Source organism: Lates calcarifer, unplaced genomic scaffold (genome assembly GCF_001640805.2).
Source record: "Lates calcarifer isolate ASB-BC8 unplaced genomic scaffold, TLL_Latcal_v3 _unitig_5268_quiver_806, whole genome shotgun sequence".
Lineage (NCBI taxonomy): Eukaryota > Metazoa > Chordata > Actinopteri > Centropomidae > Lates > Lates calcarifer.
In genome coordinates, this window is record NW_026117411.1 from 52,471 (window position 1) to 74,668 (window position 22,198).

Consider the following 22,198-nt stretch of genomic DNA (forward strand, 5'->3'; position numbering starts at 1 on the left):
GCCGTGCCTCTCTGTCTGCAGTCACTACTCTGTCTCCAGCATTGTCCCGCCCACAGCACCATCTAATTGGTTACACACAGAGCCATAGTAACAGCCAATCCGCAGTGAAAGCTGTGCATGCACAGTGCTCACACACACTGAACCACTCTGCTTTTTGCACCGCTCAATTGGGACTACTAATTGATTTGAGACTCACATTTCTGTGCAAATTTTATTTAACTTTGTTTAATTTACTTTATAAAACTTCAGGAAGCTATTTATTTAAAATTTCAGTTAACTTTAGAGGATATGCTGCTGACCCTGGGAACTCCCTGCACTTTTTGTTTTTGTTTGAACTTAAAACAAAGATAAGTGAAAGATAAAATAACATTTCAGTTATTTTGAAATTTTGGAAAACATTATTCATTGTAGAAAACTTTAGGTATCTATTTATTTTTTTAAGCTTTCATTTAACTTTATAAGACATGCTGCTGAGCCTGGGAGCTCCCTGCACTTTTTGTTAGAATTTTAAAACAAAGATGTCTATTGTCTGAGATTAAAAAAAAACCTTTTAACATGTTGCAAATCTGAAAAGTTGCTTAATAAACACATGCTTAAAGGCATGTAAACAAAGTTAAGTGTTGGAGTTTGGATTATTCAAAATATCGGCTCCAAATATCGGTTATCGGCCTCCTTGACTACTAATAATCAGTATTGGCCCTGAAAAAACTATATCGGTCTATCACTATACAGGTCTGACTGTGTCCACACTCTGTGTTCAAGCTTCAGTAAATTTAAAGTCTGTTTCACGTCTCATTAAAAGTTCACTTCAGAAAAATACTGACCTTGCCTCCTGAAGTTTCTCTTGGTTCAATCTTTCCATCTCAGTCATTCTGTGTTAAAATATCATCAGTTGTTAGTCTGATTAAAACACTTCAGAGCCCCGAGTTTATTATTAAAATGAAGAGTGTTATAAGTTGATTCTTTTCTTTTTCCAAGTTAACCCATGAATTTGAATTTGTAGTTTCAGCTCTTTGTATGTACAGTACCTGTCTCTGACTAATTTCAGTTCTTCTTCTTTTTGGTTCAGAGCAGATCTGTGGAGTAAAAATGCAGAGTGTGAAAAGGCTTCATGTTGTTACTGAACACATGATGAAGCATCAACCGAATTACCAAATCACTTTCATTGTCCGAAGATGTGTGTAAAGTCCCAAATAGTATCTTGCCGTTGAGCCATTAACTCATAATAGCTGTGTTGTACCATCCAATTTTTAGGGGTGTTAATCACAAGTTTCATGACTATATATTATATCAATTCAGTGGACAATGGTTCAGTGTTTGCCGGTATCACAAAGTCTGTAACGATGTGATTTCGATTTAATTTGATCCGATATGAGACAATATGGTAAGCTGATTTAACACAATCACTTCCATTCACATCAAATAACAAACATCAACTAAAATAGCAGCCACAGCAGTTTGCAAATCAGACCAGCAAGTACCCAGTGTGACACCAAGCCTCCAGCACCTAATATTAAGTAAGGACACATGAACTCAAAAGTTCACAAGCACCATTTTTATAACTGCAATTTTCCAAGCTTCACCCTGGCAGTAGTTGTTGCAGGGCTGTCGTATTGGATTCATTTCTATTGTACAAGTGTTACTGTGTCCAAATTAAAGTCTTATTTTATGTCTCACGGAGTTGCAAAGTCTGAGGGACCACTGGTTGCAGAAGTGTTATTTCCCACTCTCTATCCCATTTTAATTTTTTCCTTCACTGATATATTTAATGTTACAGAATAAGGAAACCAGGGACTCTCCAGGATAAAACAGATCAGAATTTAAAAGTGAACTGATTTAGGCTGTAGATTGTGTTTTAGGTTTTCTGACTAAAATGTCCTGGTCTTTTCTTCAGGGGCACCTGACATAATTCACAATTCTAATAAAAGTTCAGAAAAACACCGACCTTGCCTCATAAAGATTCTTTTGGTGTGTTTGTATCTCAGCAGGTGTTTGACTAACTGGGATGTTCATGCTCTTTGTGTCTTCTTCCAGCTCAGCTGCCATTCTGTACCAACAAAAATAAAATGAGAATTGAGTAAAATATGCATTAAAAACTGTCTCCTTTTGCTGTTTGGTTTTTCAAAAGGTCCCTTGAAAATCACGAAAGACATGTTAAAGTCTTTCATCTTCAATCCAAAACAGTGGTCCTAGTTCACTAACATCAAATTGGACTTCGTAGTTTCAACTCTTTGTATGTACAGTACCTGTCTTTGAATGATTTCAGTTCTTCCTCTTTTTGTTTCAGGGCAGATCTGTTGAGGAAAAATTGTGTGAAAAAACTTCAAATAACAATTATTTTATTCTTGGTGATTTTAATATTTATAAAGAGAATAATGTAAAAGATTTAAAGGGTTTTATAAAATTTTGGACATTACAATTTCACAATTGGACATTACAATTTTTTGTACTCTTCCATGACCAAAAAAAGTTTGAGGCCTCATGTCTTAAATTAAAAGTTAAAGTTCTGAATGAAGAAACTCTGCAACAACTATGTGAAAACCTGCGAACCAAAATATGGGACATGCAAAGATCCAGACTGTTCTAATTGATGAAATAAGTGACAGACAAACTATGGCTTAAAATCCATCAACAAAAGTGACAAACTTTACAAATGCTATATCAAGGATCCAAGTAATTCAAATAAAGAAACATATACAAAATACTGAAATAAGCTCATATGTGTAATACAAAGTAAGTGAAGACATCACTCCAAACTTATTAAAGCTTCTTGGGGTGATCAAAAGCAATCCTGTAAGGTGCTCACTAGGAATGGGCATTTTAATAACTTTTTGAAGTCAATTAATCAAGCCAATTTAAGTCAATTAGTTTATTGTGACGTCACTATTAACACATGCCCTGCAGCCAAACCAAAATAATATGTTTTCATGTCTAGTCTTGAGAGCTGTCCATGCATCGGTTGTTATTACTACTTTTTTGGCTTCCATCAGATTCTTTTTCAGAGCTGTAGCTGCGTATTGTCTGAGATCATTTAAGTCACCAAAACTATTTGTTGTTTGTTCCTGTTGTTTGTTGTCACATGAGCGTTTAGGGACAACAAATTCATAGTGTTTTCCCTAAGCAGTGGCTGTCGGCCGGATAGCTGGACATTAAAACATTTTCAGGTGACTGCTTTCTTAATGTTTCAAATCACATCACTGTCAGTTTATACAATGTTATAACTCTAATCTTAAACCAGATAAGGATTTTTGTTATCAGATGTCTGTTTCCTGAACGATGAACACTGAAGGAATCCTAACCTAAAAACAAGCTGAGTATCTAGAAACAATGTCAGTGTCTGAGGATAAAAAAATGATATGCACAACTATCAATCTATATCTATACTGCCTCCTATATTCAAAGTACTTGAGAAAATTTTGATTTGGTGATAATTTGGATGAAATATTTTTATTGCTTTACAGTATTGCTTTAGAAAATACAGCACCACTTGTATAGCAATTCTTGATCTCACTTTTCAAAAAGTCAGTGACGCTATGGCATTGGAATTTTGACTTATCAAAAGCATTTGGCACTATAGCCACTACAGCAAACTACAACGTTATAGTGATGGCTGATGATACAAATTTATTCTTATCACACAAAAATTTATGTGATCTTTAAAATTATCTAAATGAGGAACAGGTTAAGGTGGATACTTGGCTTACATGCAATGAACTGCCATTGAATATAAACAAGACATATTGGATTGTTTTTCATTCCAGGCCCTTGCACCCCGCGCCTGTTGGGGGACCTGTGGCAGCGGGGTCCCTGCAGGTTGTACAACACAGTTCTGCAACTGCATGACGTGAAGTCCCGTACTGCCCCCATCAGGTGGCACTATGACTGTACCTGAATACTGGCATGTAGATGTGTTCAGGCCATGACGGTTAGCAAACGTGAAGTTTGGGGCCAATTGGACAGTGCATGCAGGAGTAACAACAACTTCCTGTTTAATGACGAAGCATCGAAATTCGCAATGGCGACACAGCAAAGGCGTCCCATGAAGACTCGGAGTTTTCACAATTCAGCACCATTATGATCTTAATGCTTGTCTGACCACATTTGAGGCCAATCAGATCAACCTACTTAGATAAAACAAATCATTTCCTGTTGCCAATAGGTGGCGCTATGATTATACCTGTATATTTGAATGTATGTGTTCAGGACAGGTCTGTTAGCAAACCCGTGAAATTTGGGGCAGATCAGACAAACTATGCATGAGTTACATCAACTTCCTGGTTAATGGCAAAACATCGAACATCCTGACCAACTTCGAGGTCGATGTGATAAAATCTGTAGGAGGAGTTCGATCAAATACAACGTCCCCAAATGGCGAAAAATAATCAAAATTTGTGCAATAAAATCTAAATGGCCAACTTCCTGTAGGTTTGAGGCCATGATGTCAGGAGACTTTTTGGTGCATCTCAGCATGTTACGTCATACCTCCGAATTTTGTTCAACTCGGACAAACTAAGCCCAACGGCAAGGGGGTTTTGAGGGTGTCCAAGGGGGCACTACGGAGCCATTTTATGGTGCCAATGAACGAGACCCCTATCAGATGTCAATTTTCGCCAGGTCTGATGTGTGTGCAAAGTTTCATGAGTTGTTGAGCATGTTAAGGCCTTCAAAAATGCAATTTTAGCGCCACAGGAATAAAAATAATTCCTACGATTACAATAGGGCCTTCGCATGCTAGTGCTCAGGAAGACGAACAATTTTAAAATAAAGCATCATTATGGTCTTAATACTAGTCTGACCTCATTTTACATGAATGGGTAGGATCAGTTGGATCAAGTGTGTTTGAGTTCCAGCAACTTCTACATTCACGGTGAGACATTAAAATTTGGGATGCCGCCATGGCCATGCCTTTTGATGAAACCTCAAGCCGTTGATAACTTTTAATCACATTTACCCTAAAGAGTATTCTGACCAAGTTTGAGGTCGATATAATAAAAGGTCTAAGGTTTAAGGTCTCTTAAATTGTTCCTCCTCACCCTCCTTACCACTGCTATAGCTTTCTGAAACTTACAGAATGTATCTACTGCAATACTTTTATCATGTATAATGTTGTATATATGCTTAATGACACTTTGTGACTTTATTCAGACTTACCTTCACTTGCTTACATAAGACTAATAGAAAACATCACCCATTTTATTGTACTTTTAACATTCTGTGTTAAATGAAATCCAATCCAAACCAAGCTTCAGTAAACTTAAAGTATGTCTCACACTTCATTAAAAGTTCAGAAAAATACTGACCTTGCCTCATGAAGTTTCTCTTCGTTTAATGTTTCCATCTCAGTCAAACTGTGTGAAAAACATCAACAAGTGTTAGTGTGGTCAAAACACTTAATAGCACAAATTCATTATAAAAAACATTGATCTCATGAGTTCATTTTGATTTTCAACATATGAGGTAAACTTCAATTTGTAGTTTCAGCTCTTTGCATGAACAGTACCTGTCTCTGACTGATTTCAGTTCTTCCTCTTTTTGTTTCAGAGCAGATCTGTGGAGTAAAAATTCAGAGTGTGAAAAAGCTTCATGTTGTTACTGAACACATGAAGAAGCATCAACTGAATTAAAGTTAGCATCAATGGTTTAACACACTGAATCAGCAGGTTAGTTATTTACAGTGTATTACAGGGCTGTTGTGTTGGATTGCTTTGTATTGTACAGGTCTGACTGTGTCCACACTCTGTGTTCAAGCTTCAGTAAATTTAAAGTCTGTTTCACGTCTCATTAAGAGTTCACTTCAGAAAAATACTGACCTTGCCTCATGAAGTTTCTTTTTGTAAAATGTTTCCATCTCAGTCATGCTGTGTTAAAAACATCATCAGTAGTTAGTCTGGTTGAAACACTTCAGAGCACAGATTCATTATTGCATGATTTCTTCTAATGTACACCATTGTTCTTTCGTTCGACCTTTGTACTTTCAGCTACAATAACAACTCAAACATCAAATTGTACAGCTTTCTGGGGACATGCCAGGCACAGATTTCTACAATGAGCAATTTTATAGCTATTTTCTAATTCTATTTTAAAATAAATAGGATCCTATGGTAGCTAAAATCAACTTTCTTCAAACGTACTCAACTTTTAAAGCTCATAAATCTGGCATGTGCACCCACAGACTCCAATCGCAGCTTAAAATATTCCCAAGGTTTTCATCTTTTAATATTGTACCTTTTCATCACCTAGAAATGTTTAGGACATTTGAACCTTTTAGTGAAGGCTGTTACAGGTTTTATCGGCATGTCATGTGGTCAGCTAGAGTGAGGAGTTGCAGATTTTTCAGAGCAGTGTCAAGAAAGGTTGAGATCTACCCACTCCCGACGCCAAAAGAAAGGATCTAATGCTAGATTCTCCCCATGGTAGTAAGATGCACAGTTTGACTAATCTTTTAAAAATATTAATCAACATAATGTGAAGCATTGTAATCAATGTATTGAATGAAATGAATGGAAAATCATACGAAGTTGTGATTAAGCAATGACAGGATTATGACATGACTGGAAAGTACCAGATGGCCTGTTTGGTCTTAGAAAGAAGAGAAGTTGGTAAAGCATTGTAAAGAATGGTATGAGGGTATGAAAATCATAATTTGTGATTTAAACAGTGATTGTAATGCAAAAAGTAAACGATGAAGAATGATTGTACTAATGGTATTATTGAATATAATGATTAATTATGTTAATGGTAACTAAGAATAAGAATGATTGAAGGAAGTGGTATGAAAGATGGGTGCAGTCACTATTGGTAAAGACTTGAAGCCAGAAAGAATTGCGACATAACGGACAGCACCGGATCCGAGAGATTGCGACAGGGTTGCCGGAGCTGGCATTGTCAAAAATGGTTTGGTAAAGGAAGTCAGAGGGGGAGGGTTGGAGAGCTGGCCAAGACCAAATAAAAAGTGAGGTACCAGATAATTTATTCGGACTCTTTGTTGACCATCGGTGGATCATCACCTAAGGAAGACCCCTCCTTGGCCGTCATCAAGAGGGCTGGAATCAGCAAACTTTTCTTCAATTAGAACGAAGGAATCTGGGAGATTATTCGCTGTCAAGAAGACTCAAGGCAAGAGGAGTTTCACAAAGGATTATCAATTTCCCCACTGCAGTGAAGGAATTGTTCTCTGACAATTTAACAAGTTTGCCAGGCCCAGAAAAAGGAACTGTGAATTGGGCGAGGTCCTCCGGGACTTTGTACGGAGTCAGGGGACTCACCCCTCTCAGGACCGGCCTGAAAAGAGGAAAGGTCAGCTAAGGCCAAGCTGCCAACCCCTCCAGCTCTCTCACCAAAATATGCACCCATCTTAGTGACCAGCTTCAGCATTCATTATGGGAATCAGTGAGTTACTCATTTCAGAACTATACTAATTGGAAAGATTAATTATATTATTTTTACTTTTTATATGATTATGCTGTAGGCTTTGCCCTTGCCAGAACTGTATTCAATAAAATTCATAAACTGTATCCGAGGATAAGTTGTGGACAGCTGTTCTGTTCCTCTCAGAAAGGTAAAATTACTAGGTCAGAGTGTGTAATGCATCAGAAGGTTCTTAAAGGTTATTTTAGCCTCACAAATTAACAGACCCTTGGGGCTTACAGGGCCACTAAACAATTTCCCAGCATCATACCAAGTGCAAAGATCTTTAAGAGGAGAGCTCTCGTGAACAGGTGTGACTGGTGATCACATCCGACCCACGGGGCTACTCGGTTGGGTGTGACATTAGTGGTAGTAGGGGAGGCATCTGGAAGTAGACAATTAGTAGCTAGACGAATCTCCTCGCCACCAGCTTATAAAGCCGCAAAAACTGTAGGTTGGGTGAAAACACTACAGCGGTGAGTTCGGACCCTTTAAACGGAGAGCTGGTCCAGACCTCCCGTACCGGGGTACTACTGGCGATCTAACAGCAGAAAACAATCTCTAGAATGCTACAAGCCTCCTGCCTCTTATCATGTCATCATCCAACAGGACCAACCAGGATATATGTGAAAACATCCTCAGAAACAAACCTTTCTTTGTGTTCACGTTCATGTTGTTCACACCGTTGGCAGCTGGAGTTCACACCCTCTTCATTCTTAAGTCTTCTGCCACATAAGAAATACATTTGTTATCAGTTTATTATAGTTTCAGATGGACTGACTGTCCAGCAGAGAAACAAACAGGAACTCATTAAAAGTTAAATTCAGTGAAATACTGACCTTGCCTCATTAAGTTTGTCTTGGTTTAATCTTTCCATCTCAGTCCAACTGTTAAAAACATCATCAAGCATTAGTGCAGTCAAACCACATAATAGCACAAATTAATTATTAAAATCAATTATCAGTTGACTTTGACTCTAAATATTTAAAGTAAACTTCAATGTGTAGTTTCAGCTCCTTGTATGAACAGTACCTGTCTCTGACTGATTTCAGTTCTTCCTCTTTTTGTTTCAGAGCAGATCTGTGGAGGAAAAATTCAGTGTGAAAAAGCTTCATGTTGTTACTGAACACATGATGAAGCATCAACTGAATTAAAGTTAGCATCAATGGTTTAACACACTGAATCAGCAGGTTAGTTATTTACAGTGTGTTACAGGGCTGTTGTGTTGGATTGCTTTGTATTGTACAGGTCTGACTGTGTCCACACTCTGTGTTCAAGCTTCAGTAAATTTAAAGTCTGTTTCACGTCTCATTAAAAGTTCACTTCAGAAAAATACTGACCTTGCCTCATGAAGTTTCTCTTTGTAAAATGTTTCCATCTCAGTCATGCTGTGTTAAAAACATCATCAGTGTTTAGTCTGATTGAAACACTTCAGAGCACAGATTCTTTATTTAAATAACTGATTCTGTCAACACTCAATAATAGACCTAAACGTCTAGACTGAGATCCGAACCAATGTTTATGTTTTTGGTACATTTGATCCATGGTTTTAGTTTCACGTTGCAGTTTTACAAGCACAGCAAGGGACTTTATTTGACAGACCTACATCCTGTCGTCATCACCTGCATTTGTGTCTCGCTGCTCTTGACATTGACTGGTTTATAGACGGCGTGCATCTGACATCAGTGTGTTGTCAATTCAACTCACCCACTCAGAAAATAACTTAGAAGTTTCAGCATTTTTATGCATTCTTTTAAGTTCACTTTTGATTTCATTGTTTGACATTGTTTCACACTGCAAACCATGGTTCAGTTTGATCTAGGCTGAGACCACCTCTTTTGGTCAGACCAAATTTTGGTCCTTTGGTCTGAGGAACCTTTCACACCTGCTACTTTGGTTCAGACCAAACTGAAAAGTCCCAAGATTCAGATAAAAAGGAAGGTGTGAAAGCACCCTTAGAAACAAACCTTTCTTTGTGTTCACGTTCATGTTGTTCACACCGTTGGCAGCTGGATTTGTCTTCACTGTTAAGGCTTTTGCTATACAGAGGAAGTACATTTGTTACCAGTTTATTATAATCTGGGATCAACTGCCTAGTAGAGAATCAGACAGGAACTATCTGATGTATTAAAGAGTGAGCTCTCCTGTCCCTTCATCCAAACAGAAATTTAAAAAATGTATATTTAAAAAACATTTGATTGATATTTCCATGTCAATGTATGAAGTAAATCTGAATTCATAATTTCAGCTCTTTGTATGTACAGTACCTGTCTTTGACTGATTTCAGTTCTTCCTCTTTTTGTTTCAGAGCAGATCTGTGGAGGAAAAATTCAGAGTGTGAAAAAACTTCATGTTATTACTGAACACATGAAGAAGCATTAACTGAATTAAAGTTAGCATCAATGGTTTAACACACTGAATCAGCAGGTTAGTTATTTACAGTGTATTACAGGGCTGTTGTGTTGGATTGCTTTGTATTGTACAGGTCTGACTGTGTCCACACTCTGTGTTCAAGCTTCAGTAAATTTAAAGTCTGTTTCACGTCTCATTAAAAGTTCACTTCAGAAAAATACTGACCTTGCCTCCTGAAGTTTCTCTTTGTAAAATGTTTCAATCTCAATTAATCTGTTAAAAATATCATCAGCAGTTAGTCTGGTTAAAACACTTCACAGCACAGATTCATTATTGAAGTGAACAATTTGACTATTTGATGCTTGTGCAGTTTCAGCTCTTTGTATGTACAGTACCTGTTTTTGACTGATTTCAGTTCTTCCTCTTTTTGTTTCAGAGCAGAACTGTGGAGGAAAAATGCAGAGTGTGAAAAAGTTATTATTGAAAAGGTAATGAAGTATCAACTGAATTAAAGTTTGCATCAAACGTTCAAAACACTGAATCACCAGATAAACATCTCAGTATTTCCCAGTGTCCAGAAACCCACTGTGCAGTACATATTTTCTGTGCTGACAGAAATTTATAGTCGCACTCCCATTATTTCTACTATCCACATCTTAACATCTGTCTGAGTTCAATAATAATAGGTATAAAATGGTTCAAGAAATGACATGAATCCAGCAAAAACATCAAAGTGAACCAATGTGATTACAAAAGTGTAATATTATCTAATATTTGATTTTGAATGGAGGCGATGGAAAATTAAATTCTTTAATTTTTCTTTCAGTTAAATGAGTTTAATCGCAGTAAAGTGTAATTAATACCAACTCTCTACTTCTGCTCCTGTGGCAGCATCAACATTATCAATAATATCACAGCTATTCAGATCTATTTTAAATCAACCTAAGTAATAATAAAAAATCTGTGACTTATGTTCAAATACAAGCCTTTACATTAGAATAGTCCTATACATATGAAGTCTGCCATTGTTCATCAAACACAAGGTGTTTTAAAGTCAGAGCAACTAAACCAAAGGTGACAGAGTGAAAACAGATTCTGTGTGAATCCAACATGTTGAACCAAACATTTGCTCATGATGTTTCTCCCCCAAGTTATTATTAACAATTTAAGGTCCATCAGATCTCACAGAAAGAGAGCCATCATACTCACTCAACAAACACTAAACAAGCTGCTTTTATTTCTGTCTTTTCCTCTTAACTGTGTATACAGAATATAAATGTAAATCTCCTGGTATTTCACTACATTCAAATCTAATTTTACAGTATGGACTATTGAACATTTTTATATTATCTCAATTAAAATGTATATAAATATTGTTTATTTTTTTAAATTATTTTTTCATTATATATTTGTTTTCTTCTCACCGGGTGTTCCCCATGTTGCAGCTCCTCTTCTCTCTTGTCCAAGGTTAAGATTCAGTCAGTCTGGCAGGAGAAGGAATGTTACAGCCAACAGAGAGAGAACAAATAAATGCACTGTGACTGCTGCTCATTGGCTCTCACTTTTTTTTTTTTTCACCTAGACTAACTGGACTTGTTTGTACAATGGCTGACTCATACATCATAGCGACAGAGTTTGGTACTACACCCCTATTTAAAAAAAAAAAAAACGAACCCAGTATTAGGTATTTCTTTTGTAATTTTGGGGGTATTTCTATGCTATTGGGTTGCCCTTTGAATTTGTTGTTTGAAATAGGAAAATGCACATTAATCAAAATTAACAGTTTCATTATCATCAGCAGGTTTTTGTTGGGGTAGCTAAGAGCTAACTCTGATCCTTAGTTCACAAATAAAAACCAAATAATAATTGGAGGAAAAAAATGTATCAGTGTATCACAACAATTTCTCCTAACAAAGAAACAATGCAATCAAGCAAGTTAACAAAACAACTTCTTCTACAGAGCCTGTATTGACCATACTTATGTTCTGTCCTCTGTAGTGAGAACAAGACTAAAAGAACGGAAAAACTGAATCAACAGAAACCTTCTTGGATACAAATTATTATGTCTTGGTATTAACAGTAAATTTTATGATGCCATCAAAGCCCTCTACAAAGCTCCTGTCTCATGTCTGCATATCAATAATCTTAGGACCATACGGAGTGAAGCAAGGGGATGTTCTCTCCCCTATATTATTCACTATTTATGTTAATGATTTAGCACAAGAACTGAAGAAGGCCAATTTGGGCACAGAAATTGATAATGTGAATTTAAGTGTTTTGCTGTATGTAGATGATATTGTGTTGATGGCAGAGACAGAGATTAATTTACAAAAAATGTTAAATATTTTGAGTTTATGGAGCACTATTAATGGGGACAAAACAAAGACTATACACTTTAGAAAGCAACATGAACAGCAAAGCAAGTATAATTTTAAGTGTGGTCTGACACATTTGAAGTATACAAAATTTTATAAATATAGATTAGATTGGTCTTTGATGAACACAAGTTTTACAAAAGGAAGTAAAATTGTGGGGTTTTGCAAATTCCCCTGTAACTAATGCTATTCAACACCGAGTGATGAGATGATTTCGTGGGGTGCAGATCAGATCACTTTTTATCAAGTTCACGGTCTTGAAGAAAACATTCCTATACATTGTTGTCAAATCAAACCCGTCAAACACACAAAGCTTAGCAAAAGCAAAAAAAAACAAAAAATCCAATGCATAAATTAGAAAATATGTGCTTTGACTGTTCCTGTCTGGTTGTCATCTCATGCCTATAAGCCTGTTTTTTATCATTAAAGTATCTTGATAATCTGTATTTGAGTGCTCCCTGCCTGTACTGCTTCCAGCAACCATGACGAAAACAACAAACATGCAAGCTTGTGTCAAATTATACAGGAGAGGACAGCTTTACCCCAACTCTTACAGCACACCTTGACTTTTCTAACCCACGTTACATTTATCAGTCACTGTAATATTAAAATGGTTTTTGACATGCAGCACTGATGTACTCCTATACTGCACCTTTATCTATGCATATTTAATCCATACTGATTTAATGTTCATTCTATTTCTATTTCTATAAGCACTTGGTACTGTTTATACCATCTGGTTAGATACAAAACAGCATTTGGCTACAATGGTATTAACTGCTTGCAATTACAAGAAACCTGAATCTAATCTAATCTTTGCACTGTTTATATGTCTGCAGTTAAGTTTTGCTGTTATTTGTCTGCCTCTCTGTTGTTCATATGATAACCACTGACAGCATGCAAAAATCAAAGAAATGTTCAACAAACAGTTATGGAGCCTCTCTTCCCCTCAAACACTGACATAGTGTTAACCTTTAATGGGTAATGTATAACTATTTTTCTGAGCAGAATGTCAGACTCAGACTTCTTATTGCAGTCAGGTGACTTTAATAACCAGCAGAGGGAGCCATTTAGCAAAGAACTGCTAAACTAAATATCTCAGTGACTACATTACAGATCATCACCTACATACTATTTCCTCATGGAAACTTCAGCAACTTGTCCACATTTGTGCAGCTACTATACAACTACTGTGCATTTCAGAAATGTTGTGTTTAGTTGCTATCAGCATGATGATGGAAAAAATTAATCAGGCAAACCAAACAGCTTAGGAAATGATTTTACTTGATATCCAACACTTGGAATACAAATAATACAGATTTTAAATGCAATCATATACATGATCTATGGGCTGAATACCCATTTTAGAATCTCAGCATCACAACATCACAAACTACAGTATCTGAAATCCTTCCTTCTCTCAATCAGGTTTTGTTTGCACTTTCCCTAGAGGGAGTCCAGTTTGTGCTGAGTGCTGAATCTTGAGTTGAGTGGTGTGGTGCTGTGTTGTTGTAGTTAATATCTAAGAAAGAAATCTTCATAAATAACTATGTCACCAAATCTGTCCCTAAAACATGTCAACATCCAACTGTTTTGTCTTTGATAAGATCGCAACACTATACCATGGTCAGCTGATTCACAAAACCAGCAGGATCCTTGTCTGGTTTTGGAAATGGCATAACCATGGCACACAACTAAGCAGAGGTCCACTTGTGCACTTGTAAAGGTAGGTTTTGTTTCAATTTCCTAAATACCTAAATACATCTAAGTCACTTGTTCATTACAACTACAGCTTTGAAACAGAATCAGCAACATGGTCTAGATTATCAGTAACTCTACTTCCCAGACTTCCTCACACAGAGAGAAGGGGAAGGAGAAAAGCCTTGCCTTCTTATGTGATACGAGTCGACTCTGTTGACCGTGTTCTCTGTAGTGTTAATATGTCAGAGCTCACTCCTGGTTGTGATTGCCAAATTCAGAAAAAAAAAAAATTGCAAAAGTTTGATCCAAATGTTGCTGATTCTGTAAGGGCATGCACACCAAGACCTTAACTTCTCACCAGAACAAACACTGTATCTGAGGTTTACATTGTTCATTAATGACCACAGTTTGTGTTTAATCACCAGGTGAGTTGTGCAAAGTTGGTGAGCCACGTGGCAGAGAGGCTTGTAGACAGTGGAGCCAGGAAGTCAAGGCAGTGTGCAGGTCTTGGTGAGCTCAGTGGAAGCCACAGCACGCCAGGCTTCCTAAATGTCGGATGTTGACTTTTCTGGAGCCACAGGAAACTGATGGACCTACTGCAACCTCTCTCCGGCACTGTATGAGGCTCAGTCATCCTGCAACTATTCATCCAAAAAGTACAATGAGATGTCTTCTTTTTCTTGTAATTTATCAAATCTACTAACAATACCTTTAAGTTCTTTGAGTGGAATAACCCAAGTTAGACGGTCCAATTGTGGCCACAATTGATGGTATAAATTTGTGTTGACAAGACTGTCAGCTCAACAAGGGTGTGAGTACCTCATCTTTTTTTCTGCATTAGAGATTTGATGTTGGGGCTTTCCTGACAATACTGGAGAAAACTCACTCATGTCCACTTCCTGGGTCATCCTGGGCCAAAACTGAGCCTCCTTGTCTGTCTGAGTCTGAGATTGGCCAGAAACAATGCCAAGGCCCATAAAGAGTGAAGCATCATCAAAGATAACTTCTCTTAAGACTCATCCATTGTTATCACCTGGAGAGTACTGTTACTTCAAACACTCCAGCTGCCAAATACTTAAGATTACAAGTTGGCTGGTTTTACATGTGAACTTTGATGTTAACTACATCCTGAATCTAAGTGCACCATCTACAGAGTAGTTAGTAAGACAATGAAAAGGCTCAGTCCATCCAAGTTTGCGGATAAAAACCTTGTACTCTACTCTATAGTATTTCATCTTTTGTTTGACTATTGAATTTGCACCTCAACACATCTGTCTGCAGGCCCAGAACCAGAACTGACAACCTGCTAAGATGACTAAGGAGGATTTGATACATCTGAACTATATATTGGACTGTTGGATGGGATCTGAAACTCGCTCCCCTGTCACCTTTCCTACATCAGCTAACAGGTATCTGTGTTACCCATCATCTATAACTTTCCAGAATTGATGATCTGACTGACACACTTCACACACACAATGGGCCAGCATGGAGAGTCATTCAGGACAAAGCATCATCCAGTGTGCTGGTTTGTTACACAGGATTTGGCTGTCACCTGGTTGTCTAGACAAAATTCATCCCCAGCTCCTGATTGTGTAGCTTCCCTGAAGTTCCTCTCTCTGCATTAACCCTTGTTTAGCTGCACACAAACCAGGACACTGGATGAAGCACTGTCCCAAATGACTCGCCAAGCTGGCCAAATCATAGAGTGAAGTAGATATCACCATCAGATCAGCAATTTTAGAAAGTTACAGATAACAGGAAACACAGATACCTGTTGTAAAGGCGTGGAGGGGCGGCAGTTCCAGATGCTATCCAACCAGCCAACATGTACTTCAGATGTTTCAAATCCCGTTTAGTCCTCTTAACAGGTTAACAGGTAGCTCTGTGTCCTGTGCCTGGAGAAAGACATGCTGAAATGCAAATTAGTCAAACAAACAGGCAACCAAGAGATAAAACATTATAAAACAGAGTTAAAGGTTTTTGTCATCCAAAGTTAAATTACATATTCTAAAGATTTTTGAACTGATTCTCACTGTTCAGATTTATTACGCAAGATTAACAATTAACAGATAAGTGCTGTATTGATTCTTAATAGCAAAAGTTCTTCTACAAGCTGTCACTCAATTACTGACAACCGTCTCCTGTAAATCTCACCCCCCATTAATGATGTCTCATCTAATACAAGTATTCTCCATGCAGTTCTGACTCAAATTTCAAGTAAAGTTTACAAGCTCTAATTCTATCTTTTGTATCTATTCAACACAACGCCTGTTAAACTTAAGACCTTCTCTTGAATTCAGCCCACAGTATAATGTGTCTACTTGAAGGATGTTGATAGCCGGTAACACACTAGGAAAAAATTGTAAAATATGGTGACAACTTGACTCATCAGTTTGGTTTTCTTAGCAATCATTGCTGTTAACCTCATCACAAGTAGATCGAAAACTAAGTAAATATACCCAAATCTGGTGTCCAGTGACTTCTTCAGAATCTGTCAGAGGTAACCACGTTGTCTCGTTCTGCCATGTTTACTCCTTCACAGAGAAGCCCAACAAACTACTGCCCGGTTACCTGTCGACCAAGCAATCAACTGCTCCATGTACTTATGAAACTGCCCAAAATACTCTGTGTCAGTTGATGCTGCAGTGGATCTTGTCAGCAATTGATGCTACCGTAGCGTAGTAGTAGATGCTACCATAGATTGGGTTAAAATTCCCCTGGTGGGAGGCCTCCCAACATGCCATGCAAATAAATACAAATAAGGAACTGTGCCATCCTACATCAAACTCAAAAATGTCTACTTTTAGTTTTTTTTCCCCTTTTGTTAAGCCTGTGGATATTCTCATTCATCCAGGTCATAGTTATCTCAAGGAAATTTAAAATCGAACGCAACAGATTCCTTTTGTTAAATCAAAAAATGCCAAAACAGATTTTAAATGCATTCATGATACATTATCCATGGGCTGAATAACCACTTTAGAAAAAAGGTAAGTCCAAATAAGTTAACCAATCAATCCCATTCATGAAATATGGTGATGTTAAAAAAAGGATAAACATTCAAAATATCACCAAAATGCTCCTTATATCAATTTGCAATCTCCGATCAAATATAACGCTAACAAGGAGAAAAGGTGGAATATCATTCAACACCAACTACACTGTATCACAGCAAGCAAGTCTTCAGAAGTACGATTATAAGTAGCTACGAATGCTTACTAAAGAGTTGGACATTTTCTAACTTTCAAAATATGAGTTGAGCAAAGAGAACTAATATGCAATATCTGACCAATCTCAGAAAGACAACAATCATAGAAACCATCAACTATCAAAATGCCTGTCTTTTCACAGGCTGAATATGATAGGCTGAATAAGCGATCTTGAAATTTAGGTGGTACATAGTGCTAAAGCCCTCATCATGGAGACAAACAAAGACAGAAAAAAACAAAGGAACAGAAACAAAGACAGACCAACCGAGAGACAAAAGTAGGTAGAGACAAATATAGAGACAAAAATATAGGCAGAGTGATTAAAACAGCACATTCACAGTGAAAAGATTTTTTTTTAAATGACACTCACTTTTGTTTGAAGATCTTCAGTCATCCCAGTCCTGGTATTTCTAACTGCTATATGAAGGCAAATGAACAGAACTGAAGAAGCCTTTCAGATGTAAGGTTTTTAAGAACCTCAAACATGTCCAGCTGCCTTTGTACAGCAGTTAGACAAAAAGACATACTTACCTTTTGTAGATATGACAAGAAAAAGTTGTTGCTGATCCAAGCGGATTGGACAGAGATGAAAACAGTCATGGCAGAGGACATGTTCGTTCACTAAATTAATTCCTTCTATACATGGACGTTTCTGTCCTGTATCATGAGTTCAACTGAATATAAGTGTTACAAAGTCTTTCAGTGTATTTGATAGAATTGTTGGTATTTTCATATCATTGTCTACTTAATGCCCTTCATCTGTCCATGTTGATTTTCTGAACTACTTTGGTTACAGGTTTCTGATTCGTCAGTCAGTTGGTCAGTCCAGGAGAGTCAGTTCAATAAAGGTAATCTGAAAGTCAATCCAATCAAGCTAATTCAAAAGTTGGTCACAGAAAGACTAAGACAATTACAGACAGACAAAAACACAAAGACAGACAAAAAGGCACACAGAGAGACAAAGTCAAACAGTCCTATAAAGCTAATCTGAACATCAGTCGGTCAGACACAAATAACAAAGACAGACACACAGTGTCAGCATCAGTGTGTGTGCATAATAATTCTTGTGGATGACAGGTGCGCAGAAATAAATAAATAGACAAAAACAAACAAACAGAGGCAAACAGGTGCTGCCGCGAGTGACGACGTGGCGGCCATCGAAAAGATGGACAAATGAGATAAAGAGAGAGATGAGTGGAGGCTTTGTTCCTGCACAGCAGCAAAGACAACTGAATCCTCTGTCCTCAGTGAACATCAAACCTGTCTGATCCTTCACAAAGCCCTGAAAAAGTCTCTTCAGACTCTGAACCACATCAGTCCAGCTGTGACCCAACATCTTGCTCTTCCACATCACTAACTCAGCAGTTCCAAAGAAAAAGACTGACTAGAAACAGACAGTATTTTTCTTTTGGCATATACAGGTTCAAAAACAAACATTTTTCAAAACATTTTTCTCCCACAATCTTATATAAGAGGATCGCAGGAGGGGGTGGGAGATCCATTCCTGCAGTCCTTTATATGAAAACAGTTAAGACAAATGACATTTTGTAGATCTAAATCAGTCTATGTTGTTAAGATGATAGGAACGGCTGAACGAACACGGTTGGATTTTGAGCGGACGGGCAGCTGCGTTGGCTGGATGAACGAGGAAGTGGATAGATCGTTAGATCAGCACAGCGACTGAAACAAAGGGTGAGGGATAGATAGAGAAGGGACGGCGCCCAAAAATAACAAAAAAAAAAAAACAACAAACAAAGACGTAATTTTCTTTTGTAGGATGAAGTCCAGATGAAAGCTGAAATTGAAACTGATTAGTTAGTAGCAGCCTAACCAAACCCAGCACATAAAAGGAAAAAAACAGCACTTACTTTATGTAGATTACAGATCTACCAGGACCTGCTGTTTGGAGATCCACCAGAACGTTCTCTCTGAAGATCCACCGGGAGCAAATGTTAAATAACTGACACGCAGACTGACCAGCAGCCATGTTGGACAGACGAACGCACGCACAGACCAACTGGCAGCCATGTTGGATGGATAAACCGTCGGTCATATTGGATGCATGAGCGTACGGATTAATGGGCAGCCATGAAGGAAGGTTATGGTTGTGTATCATGTTAGTGCCCAGAGTTAGTGTGTGGTTAAAAGCTAATTTGGCTTCCAAACAGCAATGTCTTGGGTTTTTAGAATCTACTTTATTTCTAAATAGTGAAAATGAAAAGCTATGATGACATGGTGGAAATATGTTTGTGAAGCATTAAAAACAAACAGCCCTACTGGATTTTATTACACAGGCTAAAAAAAAAAATCATATTGAAACTATTTTAGCAGATATTGTGATGAGAATTTTCACTGACATAAAATTTGCAGTTCCTGTGACTTGAATATTGCACGTCATTTTGTGATTTCTATATTTAGATTAATTGTTCAGCCCTACTACAGAGAGACTGATAAACAGGAAGATACGGCCACCTCCAAAAACATAACATAGAAATAAAGAAATAGAAAAATGGGACTCACCGATTGTAGATTTACCTAAAAAGAAAAAGGGTTAGTGCACAAATATTGATCCAAGCTCATTAGACAGAAATCAACAGTCAGAGCACAGCACCTTCAATCCACAGCCAAGAGACTTCTGACCTTTATCACAACCTCTGTTTACACCACATCACAGAAACTTTCCCATCATCATCATCCTGCAGCTTTCACACAAAAACACTGTCTCACTTGAAACAATACAAAAGGTAGAGATTTAGGCACCAGTGAATGATCTGTCCTTAGTGACCATAAAACCCATCTGATCCTCCAGAGACCTGAAAGTGTCTCTTCAGACTCTGAACCACATCAGTCCAGCTGTTTCCCAACATTCTTCCTTCACTAGCTCAGCAGATCCAAACAAAAACCAACTAGAGCCAGAGTCAGTCTATTTCTACCTGCATGTTTAGGCTCTTAAAACAAACCAGAGGACAGAATTTCTCTCCCAAAGCTTCCAACCATTCTGCAGCCGTCTAAATAAACTCACTATCAGAACCACTAAAGACCACTGAACACTTCATTGTGTGGGGAGAAATGTCCTCCCCACACAATGAAGAGCTACCTGTTCTGCAACAGAGAGAGGAAAAAAGATAAACAGAAAGACAAGGAGACAAGTAAATGGGTGGCCATATTGGACAGAGCAACAAAATAATGGGTGGCCATGGTCAAATTGGACATGAGTTGCTACGTTGGCTAAACGGATAGCATGTCGGAAAAACAATTCATGGCATGGCAACCGAGCAGAGACACATCACATGTAAAACAAAAAAACATTTCAAGCTGACAAACAGCAACACAGTCATGACATGGCGCCCATGATAAAACACCTTCAGTACGCAACCAAAGAGACAGAGGCTCGGCGGCCATCAAACAACACACAGAATAAAAAGAAAATGTCTTACTGGTTCGTAGATCTACCTGGAAGGAGAAGAAAAAGAATAGTCTGAGTAGAGTCTCTAGCCTCTGACAGTCTGGTCGTTACCTAACTTTGAAACTTCCTTTGGTTTCTGTGTGGCATTATATGTATAAATACTCTAAACATGTACATTATTAACACTAAGCTAATTCATTGCTAGCTTAGCTAGTTTAACAGCATCGCCTTGCTTTGTAGCAACACATGAACAGGAGTTTTCCTTTGATAAATATGGTCTATTCTTACATAACAAAAAAGGCAGAAGAACAAAGTCAGCACATGTAGAAATGTGTTTTTTATTAATGGAGCACTTCATTTTTTGCTGTGTAAAATATCACAGATTTTCTGTGTACGATGCCAAACAAATATAACTGATCATAGAGGAGCAGTACAACTTCACAAAAATACAACCACACAAAGATAAAATCAATATGAACTTTAGTTATGACCCAGACCTGACTTTAGGATAGGAAACATATCCGGAGTTACAGAGACTTCATGTAGACTTCTTTGGACACTTAACACTTTTGTGTTCTGTTATAAGAATAGACCATATTTATCAAGTGTTAATAAGTGAGAATTGCTGTTCTTGTGTTACTACTATTCAAAGCACATTCAGGTCATCATAATTCATGTACAGCAGCTTCCTTATTTATTTTCAATAAACAGTAATTAGAAGGTTATTGAGGGAAAACTCCAATTAGCTGTAGAATATGTGTGGAGAAAGGGATTAATAGGCTCTTTATTATAACCAATAAAGATACACCTGGAGAAGGTGTAACAGAGTTAACAAACCAGTAGTGTGACTGGCTGTCAGTTAATAGTCACTTTAAATAAACAGGTCGATAAGAAAAGCAATTTATTCAACCTCTGTCGGCCATTTTGCTCCTAACAACCAAATTAATGCACAGGCTTGAGGCCGAGGTCTGTCGCTGTGAATATGTGGTTGCTTCTGTGCAGTTAAAACAGACACAGGAGGTTTTTTAAAAACTAATTTCTCCTCCTGAATTTAATCCCATCATAACTAATAAAGGTTTACTGTGTTAATCCCGCGTCTCTCTTTACAACAGTCTACACTCACACAGAGCACTGAAGTCTCCATGACACTCTGAACAAATATGTTACAAAGTTAACGAGCCTGACACGCGCCGACATTAGCGCCATGCTAACTCGCAGCTAATTTAGAGACGTCACTGACCTGTCCAGTTGAGTGTTCCCGCTCCTCCTGTCGTCGGACGGTGTCTCTGGACTTTACACAACATTTTTAGACAGGGGCAGTTTCTCTGTTCAGCCCCCGGGGTTTTAAATCTGCCGAACCCCGCCACGACGCAGGTACCAGCATCCGTTGATTCAGCCACGGTGTTCGAATTCCGGCGTCTGACGTCACCTTTTTATAATTGGAGGGCGCATTCGATGATGCGTTAAAAGATCACAGAGCGTCGTAAAAACCAAAACTGAGGACTGGGACTCTCCTACAGGCACAAAGCCAGCGATGGGTCGAGTGTTAATTCAGACTAGACTTTTAAATGTAGTTTTAGTCGTTTACTGAACATTATAAGATGTCTAAAGATAAACAGCCTCAATAAAGACACAATATGGAGACAGATGATTCCAAGTAGAAATGACTATAAATGAATAAACAACCAGCTCCACTTAAAGAGATTTAGATTTTATTTTAGTTTGCTTTATAACTGTTGCACTTTTTA

The 22,198-nt window shown here is 37.8% G+C and overlaps 1 protein-coding gene and 1 long non-coding RNA gene across 10 annotated transcripts in view; one reads left to right on the top strand and one right to left on the bottom strand.

Annotated features, from left to right (window-relative positions):
- Nucleotides 1–12,545, bottom strand: part of LOC108874252 (golgin subfamily A member 6-like protein 2) — a 49,806-nt gene extending 37,261 nt beyond the window's left edge. For 3 of the 9 annotated variants that reach the window (XR_007811362.1, XM_051068816.1, XM_051068815.1), the window contains exons 1-16: nt 11,184–12,545; nt 10,155–10,202; nt 9,985–10,032; nt 9,675–9,722; nt 9,375–9,446; nt 8,748–8,795; nt 8,440–8,487; nt 8,247–8,294; nt 8,058–8,132; nt 5,811–5,858; nt 5,501–5,548; nt 5,301–5,348; nt 2,247–2,294; nt 1,946–2,047; nt 1,029–1,076; nt 825–872 (exon numbers count right to left, since the gene is read on the bottom strand). Coding sequence is in view for 8 of the 9 variants with exons in the window: in XM_051068816.1 (XP_050924773.1) it covers nt 825–872; nt 1,029–1,076; nt 1,946–2,047; nt 2,247–2,294; nt 5,301–5,348; nt 5,501–5,548; nt 5,811–5,858; nt 8,058–8,132; nt 8,247–8,294; nt 8,440–8,487; nt 8,748–8,795; nt 9,375–9,446; nt 9,675–9,722; nt 9,985–10,032; nt 10,155–10,202; nt 11,184–11,197 (839 nt within the window). In the remaining variant the exon portion in view is untranslated. The remainder of the gene's footprint in view (nt 1–824; nt 873–1,028; nt 1,077–1,945; nt 2,048–2,246; nt 2,295–5,300; nt 5,349–5,500; nt 5,549–5,810; nt 5,859–8,057; nt 8,133–8,246; nt 8,295–8,439; nt 8,488–8,747; nt 8,796–9,374; nt 9,447–9,674; nt 9,723–9,984; nt 10,033–10,154; nt 10,203–11,183) is intronic. The other 6 variants (XM_051068817.1, XM_051068818.1, XM_051068819.1 and 3 more) reach the window with 6 other exon arrangements.
- Nucleotides 6,865–8,740, top strand: LOC127140874 (uncharacterized). The gene is made up of 2 exons (XR_007811363.1): nt 6,865–7,389; nt 8,481–8,740. It is a non-coding gene; the product is annotated as an uncharacterized LOC127140874 (long non-coding RNA).
- Nucleotides 12,546–22,198: the final 9,653 nt, after the last annotated feature.